Source organism: Anticarsia gemmatalis, chromosome 20, assembly GCF_050436995.1.
Source record: "Anticarsia gemmatalis isolate Benzon Research Colony breed Stoneville strain chromosome 20, ilAntGemm2 primary, whole genome shotgun sequence".
NCBI lineage: Eukaryota > Metazoa > Arthropoda > Insecta > Lepidoptera > Erebidae > Anticarsia > Anticarsia gemmatalis.
In genome coordinates this window covers 1,876,312-1,887,570 of record NC_134764.1, presented here as the reverse complement: position 1 = coordinate 1,887,570, position 11,259 = coordinate 1,876,312, and the positions used below count along the sequence as shown (strand labels likewise).

Genomic DNA, 11,259 nt, shown 5'->3' with positions numbered 1-11,259 from the left:
TTTTTGTTCTTTCTTTTTGAATCGAACTAAGTATCTTATACCTATGTGTTGATGTGTGTAGTACAAAATTAAATATTTGTTTTGACTCGGATTTGAAACTAAAGCTACCTCAGAGCAAGTCCACAGCGACATTTAGTTATCGGCGTTTAAGTTTTTTTTTTTTTTTTTTTAACTAAAATGCAGGTAATATTAAAAATTGCTACAGGATTAAAGGAAATGATTTAAAATTACAGCAGCAAAGACTCAATAATTAGCTTTGTTAGTAAAGTAGTTTTCAACTAAAGTTGTGATTTTAAGTTTAATTTCAGCCAATTACAAACAATTTATCAACTTTAGTGAAATACCAATTAAAACTACGTGTAATTGGATCGCCCTCATATAAATTATCGAAGTTTCAAACAATGCTTGTTAACCTCTATGAATTATGTATGAAATCCTTTCATACAGGAAAGGGTGAAAGCTAACTCATTCTGTGTTTTAAACGAAAGGGTTCTAGGAAGTTTAGAGTACACGTCGGCTTATTTCTTTCATATAAAGTCTCGGTTTTAGCTCTTCATAATAAAGTATTGTTTAACTTATCAGACGGAATTTTGACTTTAACTGTTTTAAAACTTAGCTGTTATTTTATTTCGCTAATTGGTCATCTGACAGTTACCTACCCATAAACCGCGAAATTGTTTTTAAAAGTTACATTATATTCAGCCTTCTGTGTTAAATTTATTTTCTGTTGGTCTTTTGAACTGACAGTCTAATCATGAAAATTCGCGGTCTTTTCCCCACTTTCCCAAAAGCAAAAATACCAGAAACGACCCTAAATACAGAAAGACCCGAGCCATATATCGACTACATAGAAAAGCCTTTAAAAATCGTCGCCTGTTGGGACTTATTCCCGAAAACTGAGAAAGAATCTAGAAATATCATCAACGATACATATCTTGGTATAGTTTTATTTGTTCTAACTTATATCCCGGTAGCGTTGACAGTGCATTTGTATACCGAATGGGAGGACATCATGTCGAGTTTGGACAAAATTGCGGATTCCTTACCGTTATTGGTTTCGTTAATAATCGTGGCGTATTACGCTATGTATCGAGAAGAATTGTACGAGCTAGTTGAGTATATGGACAAGAATTTCAAGTACCATTCGGCGAGGGGCCTGACTAATATGACGATGTTTGAGAGCTGCAAGACGGCGAGGAAGTTTGGCAGGATTTATACAGCGTGCACTATGTTCAGTGTCACTATGTATGCGACTATGCCTGTTATTGTTCATTGTAAGTATATAACTATTTTATTTTAAATTATATCTTTATTTAGGCATAAATATGCACCTTCCCCACTCTCTTTAGATAGATTTGATCGAATGACAGATAAGTAAGTTAAATTCCAGTCCATAGCGGAGTGGTTAAGGTTGTCGCCACGGCACTACCAGTGAGTCAGGTCGTGAGTTCGATTCCCACGTGAAACAAATATTTGTGTCATCCACAGACAGTTATTTCGGGTCTGGTTTTGCTTTGTGTCCGTTGTTGTATGTTTGTAAAAGCCTCCGCGATAAAGGGGCAATTAGTGTGAGAGCCCAGTTGCCTTTTTTAAAAAAAGTGTCTTATTTGATACTTAAACACCCCTAATTCTTTATTTGAGTAAGCATTCTATGCATTTGAGTGTGACTCATGATTATGTTCACAGTCTGGACCAATGAGCCTCTTCAAAGTTGGATCTTCATGGACATCACTCGATCTCCGTTCTATGAGATCGTGTTCCTTGTGTCGTGTCTAGCGCAGTTGTACGTCGGACTTGCTATGGGACAATTTGGTGAGCAGATTTTAAGCAATACCATTTTTTTTACCCATGTTTGTCCCACTGTTGGGAAGAGTTTTCTACCGCACGAGAAAGCGGAGGAGGGGGCCTTATAAAAAAGAATACATCTGTTTTCTATACATAGGCTATGCCTTGAGTTCACCAGACAGGCGAAGTGTAGGTTCATGACTTAATTACTAAATTACCTAATTTACCCCTGGTTTCTGAGGGACATTTAGCGCTAGTTTATCTATTTAATAGCGTTAAAACTCAGATAAAAAAAACGCTATTGAATAGAACTACTGCTAAATGTACACAGAAACCGGGGGTTAGTGAAGTAGGTAATAATTTTAATTCTGTCTTTACCATTAATTTCTGGATACAAAAAAAGAATAAAAACACCAATACTTATTATAATCTTAAGCATCTAAAACGATAAATCCAATAATAGTATTTTAATTAAATACCTAAATAGATAGGTTATGAATCATCGAACGTTTGAAAGTAGGTCATTCAGTTGGGAGTGAAGAGTCGCACAATAATCGTATGATTATGTGTTTGTTTATGAGTCATGTAGTGTTTAGGTGTCTGACTGTCTACTGTTTTCACTTAATCTCTACGATAAATTACATTGATTAAGGGAATATCACTCTCAGTGGTTTCATAATGTTGGTTTTTTGAGGGAACAGTCTGCACATTTAAAATTTTGGTTTATGGCATGTTTTGTTGATGTGTAACGTAAAAGAAGTGAGAGTGGTAAACACTGATGATTAACGTTATTACAGAAAGTTGAACTTAAGTCTGTTTGATACGTTTTTTTTCCGTGATTAAAATGATTAATCAACCCGCACTTGGCCAGCGAGGTGAACTCAAGGCCTAACCCCTCCCACATTACAGGAGGAGACCCTTGCCCAGCAGTGGGACATTAATGGGTTAAAATGATTAATTATTTATAAGTGTTTAATAGGGTAGTTGACTAGGTTAACGAAAAATTATTACACTTGTACTCGTAGAAGGTTGGACTAAAATGCTCATGCTATGCAGTTTTTTTCGTGAAGAATGCTGTGATTAAAATTATTACAGGCTTAAATTATTAATGAGACACTTTTATGATCCTAACTAAAATACAAAAGGACGCCTCTTTGTCGTTTTTCTAAAATAAAATGTGTTTTTGACATTACATAAAGAGTAGCTGATTTGATGCGCAGTCAACTACCTACCCTACTCAATTTTGGAACTCGTGCTAGTAATACCTACACCTGATATTTCCTTACCTTCCTTTACAGGTGTCTTCTTTGCATCAAATTCCATTCTGATCTGTGGACAACTAGACCTGCTATGTTGTAGTCTACGTAACGCAAGATACACAGCGCTTCTACAGAAGGGAGTCAAGCACTCGGCGCTGGTGGCAGCCCACGCCGACATACTCCACGATGAGAAACATAACTACATCTATAATGTTGCTGAAATGAAGGACTCTGTGTACCACTATGATGAGAAGACGGTACGATGTGCTTAGTATCTTATTTGAAAATTATAAATAATGGATTTATTTTGTAATATGAAGCGAATAATTTAATTTTGTAAAATTTTGTTCTTTCAGACTCATCCTGCAGATATTAAAACTCAATATGGTAAGTAGATAAATCAGGTAGCCAAGGTGTAGCTCAGTATAAGTTAAGTGTCATACAGGGTGTAAACGACAGCCTACCGAAAACGAAAAAAAATGACTTTAGACACGATTCTGGTGCTTATGGCGTTGAAAATTTTCATCGGTTTTTTCTTGATTTTTCCGATTTTTTATGCGTTTTTTTTTATTTTTTCTGGTATTATTTCGTTAATACTACACAATGCAACATGAATATGAAAAAAAAAAACCGTCATATTACTGTTTTTCACAAAAAACAGCAATGGATTAAAACAACGTATAAATTCGCTATCAGCTGTTCGGCCAACGACACCGCGCCGGCGGCGGCGGCGGCGGCCGGCCGCGACGGTCGACGTCACGCCGCGTACCTACGCGCGCCACACAGACACGATTACGCACACAGCTGTCAACCTCACACTCACTAGTATGCAGCGTTACTTAGTATTTGTTCTATGTTAAAAATGAAAGTTACATAATTATCCCGCTCTCCGATAAAAGGTAAATTCATAAGATTTAAAATGTGTGATATCTTATTATTACACGTACAAATACATACAGAACAACAAAAAATCCTATTGATATTCTTTAGCGCTATAAAAATCTCTAATAAACAATTTAACATGTATTGTCGCTTTGTTCCATTTGTTCTTGCAAAATTCTATGTATGTACCTACATTTTTTATGGTTTAATTAAATAAACGTTTCGTGTTTATTTTATTTACTTTAAGCTGATTTTATGTTATAAATATCAAAGTTTTTTAAACTTACATCAATAATGTTTGTAATGTTATTTGGTATTTGAATAAAACTACAATGCAACCAGTAACAACTGTGACAAGTAAAAATAGTAATGCCACATCAATATTTTATTGAATCTAATCTCTCGCTGGGATCCTAACTCGTCGCTCGTCACCAAATCGGCGGCGCGCGCACGGACGGCGCGGAGGAAGCGGGTGGCGCGGGCGAGGGGCGGCGCGAGTGAGCGGAGAGGCGCCCGCGCCGGCGGCTCTCTTTGATCGATAGTTCGAGCAATTCGCTCGCGGAAGACGGAAGCTCTTCACCGGTGTCGTTCGTTATGTCCTATTCGTCGTGTCGTGTGTGAACTGCTGTTTATTATTACTTGTTATTGTTCCGGTTTTGAGTTGTTAGTGTTTTTATTGTTATTATTTTTGTTGTTATTGTTTTCAAAGTGCAGTTGTGTTCGTAAATAGGAAGAAATGTTGATGTGTTATGTATGGTGAAGCACGTGGAAGTGCACGGCGTGCTCTGCACCTGTACGTCCGGATCCAAAGGTACTCAAACTCTCGCCATACACCAGGTATTTGCGTGTTGATAGACATTGATAACAATTTGTTTTAGCACTTCCTTATTATTGGTTACGTTTTGCTATTATTGTTTGATTTCACGTAAGCCAAGTAAGTACCTACCTACTTACAATTTTACTATGAGCTATTGTAACATACGGGCCTACTTACGATACCATAAACGATACATAAGATTGTTATCTAATGATAGCGTTGCATACAAGTGAGCGCATAGACGTGGTGGTACGCGTATGTACCTACGACGCGTCGCGACATGTCGTCGCTCAGCGCGCCGCCGCCGCCAGAAGTCACGTAGGCATGCGCGGAGATACATCGCGTTGTTCACTATACATTGAACGCTCAAAAATGACTAACTCGGGAACCAATCATTTCCGAGAAATATCGTTGGAGTAAATTTCGCGCATACAGTGTCACAAACTTACCAGTAAAGTTTTCGGTAAGCTGTCATTTACACCCTGTATAGGCAAGGAGGAAAAAAAAATATTTTGAGAGATGGTCTTGAAATCTATAAAATTTGTTTTTAAAAATCTCTATCCAGAAGTCCTAGTTATTTGCCTTGGAAATTGAAGTCGTAAAGGTACGGTACTTGGGTTTCAGAGAAAAACGGCCAGTCCTTAATCTTCTCTTATCAGTAGGTACTTTATGTCGATCCCCAAATTATGAAAGTTATAGAAAGCTATAAAAATGCACCAACTACCAGTATAAATATATACCTCCCTCCCGAGCCAAGTTTCTAACCCAATCATCATCTTATCTCCCAGATATCTACAGTTCAGAATACGACATGGCGACGTCGAGCGCGCTGCGAGACTGTGCGTCTTTGTGTCAGGTGGTGACGCGGTATAAGGACATGTTCGAGCGTTTCGTGTCGCCTCTGCTGGTGCTCAGAGTAGTACAGGTCACGTTGTATCTCTGCACGCTGTTGTATGCTGCAACCTTGGTGAGGACTGTTTGAAAATTGCTTTCTCATTAACTAGCGATCTCGGCAGACATTCTGCCCGTCCTTCGAACTCAGTCCGTAGTTCCTTCTTTCATCTTCGGAAGTCATCATCATTCCAGAAACTGTATTTTTTTTCAGAAACTGATAAAAACTGATTTTCTAAGATATTCAAAATCAGTTTTTATTAGTTTCTGAAAAAAATGTTTTTTTGATTTAGTGGAGTTTTCATCTAGGGGTGCGATATGTCCATTAATAATTAATTAATGTGTCATATTTAGGTACAATAAAACTTTCCACATGAATCACTTTGCCTAATAGTGATAACTGCATGAAAAGCTGATCAGTCGTTTTCGAGCAGACAGACCAACCGACTAAGTACTTTGTTTTACAATAATAATATTATTATGTAAAGACATCCAGGGCGATAGCGGGCACAATTAAATAGGGCCAAAGGTTTAACAAGCTCTATGATCAATTCCTAATTTTACTTTTTCGCAGAAATTCGAGATGATCACTGTAGAATATTTGGCTGCGGTTGCGCTGGACATTTTCGTGTATTGTTATTATGGAAACCAGATCATTTTGCAGGTGAGTCAGAGAAATAAACATAAACTTGACTTAGAGAGTCCACGGCCGACAACTAAGTTCTATCAAACAACCAACTTGCGCTTGGTAGTAGATTACAGCCAAAACCTTTTTCTGAATCCCGCCAATGGCATGTATTCTGGATCAATCTTACCATGAAGGAATCCATAGCATATTTATTTCTCTACCGGCTGCATGGCAATGACCTCTCGGGGATTTCCCTGCAGGAAAACCGAATTCCATGCGCATAAAAGGGATGACTTAGTAGCATTGAAAATTAGCTAAAAATAACTACTCCAGTCATCTCGCAGAAGGTGTGAGGACTGATTTTGAAATTTAAAGCATTTTAGCAGGATATAAAAACATTGGACATATTTTTTTACATGTTGATACATACGTCCCACTGCTGGGCAAGGTTCCTCTCCCGAAAGAATGAGGAGTTAGGCATTGAGTCCACCACGCTGGCCAAGTGCGGTCTTTCAAAATATTTATTATAGGAAATTATGCGTGTCATGCGAGCACGTATTTGTTATTAATCAGGGAGGCTATCACGTATCTCACTTGACAACCATCAAAGCAGCAATGTACTGAATAGTGACCATAGATTTGACGTATACTAGCTGTCAACTGAGATACGTGATAAGCCCGCTGAACTTCTTTTTTATTATTATGCCTATATCTAATACTTCTTACCTCAGGCTGACCGGGTGTCGACAGCGGCGTATCAAAGCGCATGGCACACCATGGGAGTGAGACCTCGTCGAGTGTTGCTGAACATATTGCTTGCCAACAAGCGACCTGTGGCCGTGCGTGCCGGCCGCTTCTTACGAATGGATCTACATACTTTTGTTGTTGTATGTATTTTATTTGAATATTCATTTAATTGATTAAGCCAGAACAAAATTCCTCTCCTAGTCCTTACGGGTGAAGTGGTGCGACGTTTGCCGGACCCAGTCCGTCACCTCGCCCGATCCCCATGAGTAGTTTATGTTATGTCAAGTGAAATCATTCGTTATCGCTTGATATCATTGTGTCCCCTGAGAAGTAGTTTTTTTGTCATACAATTTATTTCAGAGGTTTATTTTATTTTTTCAGATTATCAAGACTTCATTCTCGTATTACACGTTGCTAGTCAACGTAAATGAAAAGTAACAGAAAAAAATAGATGATTTCCCTATTTTGCAGTAGATTTTGCTCTCACTGAATAATTAATTAGTATTCAGTTAAAAACATGGTTATTATTAGGAGTACAGTAAATAAAAGATACAAAATTTCAGAAGTATTTTATTTAAGAAATTAATATACAATTCTTTTCATACATAGATCAATGATTCAATTAGATCGGCTCTCTGCCGCTGGTATCAGTCTAACACATTCAATAGCAATTAAATAAAAAACTCAATGTTATCGCCACCCGTCATTCTTATGCGACCGTTATTTTTTAGTATGGTAACTATCGGTGGAGTTTGGCAACACTGATGATTTTGACCGTTGCTATTTAAATTTAAACCATGAAAATCTAATTTAAAACGACACTATTGTGCGCATTTGTAAGAAACGTTTAAAATGCCAATTTTGTTAGGTCAACGTTTAAAACCGTCAGTGGGTGTAAACAAATTTAAGCGACCATTTAGTTATTCGCGTAAAGCAGTAAGGTGCGAATCGCTAGATCGCATAAGAGCTAGGGTTATAAGCAACGCTACACAGAACTATTCGTCCGGCGGACGGTGTATCGTTTATAACTAAATACGCCCCACACATTGTCCACTTGGCTAACTTACTGTACGCCTAAGTTAACACTAAGCCGATATAACTTAAACTGTAAATGCACGTAAGTAACTACATTACTGGGATGAAAACACGCGTTCGCTTGAAATTACTTTATTATGTACTAAAATGACAGTTTACACGATACATAGAATAAGATATACAATTATTGTTGTATCATTTTTACTTTACATTATGTTTATTATATGTGGGGAATGTATTCTCTGACTTATCGAGTGGCCAGACTGTATCGAAAGGAAGACTAATCCGATTGTTTACACGACAATACCGCACTTATCCTTGAAACCAAGTGTGTCCAATAGTGTGGGCGCAACGTTTGTTCATTATATTATCAACATACTACAGCTTCGTTACGATATTTATGCTTACTACTTATCATAGACTTGCAATATTTTCATCATTGAATTTCTTGTCATTAATATTAACCGCGACTCGCGATTGCAACTTCGACTAAGACGTACGAAATAATCTCAATAAAAAAATGTTTTTTGCGTTGTTGCGGCGAAGTTGGAGCCGCGCGCTAGCTTACATTACTTGTTGAATATTGAATACGACACAAGCACACCGAGGTCCAGTCATACATACACGCATTCGCACAGACATTATCTTTATATGCAGCATACTAAGACGCATCCGTCCACATGTAAAACGCCCAACGAGTCCCAGAGCCGAATACTAGACCGCCATTTAATTAAATAATAACATTGGCAGGTTGGCTACTAATATTTATGGAATCTACAGCAACTGTTAAAAAAATAAAAAATACATTGATCTTTTGAATAAACAAACACATCGACTGTGTGAATGTAGAATTTCGAACTACCCTCAAACAGAAACGTAACTATTTAAACGCATCTTTTGACAGCGAACAGAAACAAAAACTTGTCATTAGGCGATTACACTATTAGTTTGTCAACTTAGCTGTAAAATGATGCATTTAAATATAATTTACAGTTTTCAAAGTAATGTTTATAGTCCGTACGCACACGTCCGACTGGACACAATCGTCCAGCAATTGATCAACATAGAACATGCGTGGAGGACTTTACCTACATTAACTAGAACAAACTAAGCGGGTTTACCTTCAAGACTTCATAAGAAACCTTTTCAACTGTAAATTTTCTTACTTTTGAATCAAAGTAAACATCAGACTACCCGCTCAGTTCACCCTAGAACATTAACAATATTTGTGTGACCAATTAAAAAACAGAGAGCAGCATAGCTGTAAATAATACTTGACAATTAAAATTTCATTTTACACATCTATAAAAACTTACAAAATGTTTTGTAGCCCATAAAATAAGTTAGTTGATGATTGTTTTGTTCTAATATCACGGAGGCAGGTGTGTTCAACATTTTGAGGATATTTTTATCCCAAACTACGGTCATAGTTTAATCATTTATTTGTATTTAATAGTATATCGACACATAGCCTCCGTAATTTACAAGAACACAATGCCAAAAGCATTTTGCGTAGCCAAATTTTTTACATCTAAGTTTTGAACGACTAATCGCAACGAAAAATCGTATAGACTGATCGATGGACTGCACAGAACGAGTGTTCGTTGCGACGTTTAGCCGGCGATGGATTCCCAGAGTACTTTCTAAGACTGAAAGACTTTTTCGTAGCCTATACTAAGTTACCTAAAGAGGATTTGTCATACATTAATCTTAACGGATCTTTCAGTATATTATTTCATACAAAAACACAACGAGATTGTTTCACTCGAATGAGTTTTAATGTTAAACTAAACCTAATTTATTCCACTAATGTATTGATGAATGAAATTGGAGTGAAACATCTCGACAACTTGATCAAATGAAACACCAACACGAACTTTTACATTTTAAAGTTTTGCTTCGGTATAAATGTAGAAACGTTGGCAAAATGTATGGCAAAATGGTTAGTGTTGTTACAGCGATCAACCGATCATCGGTCGATGTTTGTAGATAATCGATAGATATTTAGAGCCATCTATCGGTCATCAATCGTAAGATAGTTGCGACTGATCTATCGAATATTAATAAGTATTTCGATGGTTGTAGTCAATCGATTATCGATGGATGATCGGTAGATAGTTGTAACAACACGTATTCGTGTTGTGTTTAGTTCTGACGATATCGGAGCCAGGTATTAGAGTCAGATGTAGGTGTTGGGTCTGGGTGTGGGATCCATGCGTGTTTGCGGTCGGCGATAGCTGCGGGCGGCTAACTGTAGCCACATCGGGAACAAACAGAAAATATTTCGTGAGATGATGTTTGCATAATGTGATCTAGCGCGCTGTAATGTTTATAAGGCAAGTATCTGCTTTCATATACACACAAATAAAATGTTACTAATTCAGACCGCCTTGAAATAAAAAACGCAGACTTAGGGCTGATTTATCCACAAATAGTCAACGAGATATAATTTTGACGCACGGTTTTGACATATTTTCTGTTTTTTTTTCTATAAATACGTCAAAATCACTCTTTCTATTTTCGGACAAAGGAAAACCTTGGCCCTTCACTCAGTTTACTATTTATTCAGCAGAATAATCTATATTTGTCCCAACTTCGCTTATGAGGTAAGCAACCTAAAGTTATAATAAATACGAAGCTCCTTGTCTTATAATATTACCGCGCGCTAGATCCAATGATTGGTTCGTGACAAGATTAGTTAAGAATTGGGCTTATAACATTATACAGGTACATTACAAAATTAATGAGAAACAACATTTTCTTATATATTTATAGACATGAAACTGGGGCACATTGTACAAATTCACATGCACCGAAACCAACGCACAAAAACTTAAAAATAAGATATTTATACAAGGAATAAATAAATGTCGTCGCATGTAGTTTTATAATTATTTCTGACGAGTTTCGTTAGCTTCGTGAAGATTAGTATAACCAATAGTTTTGTAGTAAATAAGTAATGTCCAATATTTAAAATTTAATCACACTGTTAAGTCGGTCTAGTGGTAAAAAAGAAAATAATTTAGAAAAAGATGTACCTTAGCTAACATTTTATGACCATGCTATTTTATTAATTTTAACCCAAGTATAGAGTAGAAACATAATAATAATACTTTCGAAAATCGGATTAACAGGCATGATTTAAAATACCGTAGAACTAAACATACTTAGACTGTGTATATCTTTCCGTAATAGCACTAACATAACCAAATCAT

At 36.8% G+C, this 11,259-nt stretch overlaps 2 protein-coding genes across 2 annotated transcripts in view; one reads left to right on the top strand and one right to left on the bottom strand.

Annotated features, from left to right (window-relative positions):
* LOC142981571 (putative odorant receptor 85e) lies at nt 1-7,574 on the top strand. The gene is made up of 8 exons (XM_076127576.1): nt 1-1,274; nt 1,687-1,812; nt 3,084-3,301; nt 3,401-3,431; nt 5,532-5,710; nt 6,209-6,298; nt 6,994-7,149; nt 7,391-7,574. Exons 1-8 carry the CDS (start codon nt 755-757, stop codon nt 7,445-7,447), a joined length of 1,377 nt encoding a protein of 458 aa, XP_075983691.1. The 5' UTR covers nt 1-754; the 3' UTR covers nt 7,448-7,574.
* Nucleotides 7,566-11,259, bottom strand: part of LOC142981573 (serine/threonine-protein phosphatase alpha-2 isoform) — a 66,390-nt gene continuing 62,696 nt past the window's right edge. Inside the window, exon 8 of the mRNA XM_076127578.1 lies at nt 7,566-10,295. Within this exon, the coding sequence (XP_075983693.1) occupies nt 10,292-10,295 (4 nt within the window). The 3' untranslated portion in view covers nt 7,566-10,291. The remainder of the gene's footprint in view (nt 10,296-11,259) is intronic.

What these genes read in the sequence shown, in the direction of transcription:
- LOC142981571 (XM_076127576.1), top strand. Translation starts at nt 755, where the DNA reads ATGAAAATTCGCGGTCTTTTCCCCACTTTCCCAAAAGCAAAAATACCA. An exon ending in ACTTGCTATGGGACAATTTG is followed by an intron (nt 1,813 to 3,083) that starts GTGAGCAGATTT and finishes CTTCCTTTACAG; the next exon opens with GTGTCTTCTTTGCATCAAAT. An exon ending in GAAACCAGATCATTTTGCAG is followed by an intron (nt 6,299 to 6,993) that starts GTGAGTCAGAGA and finishes TTCTTACCTCAG; the next exon opens with GCTGACCGGGTGTCGACAGC.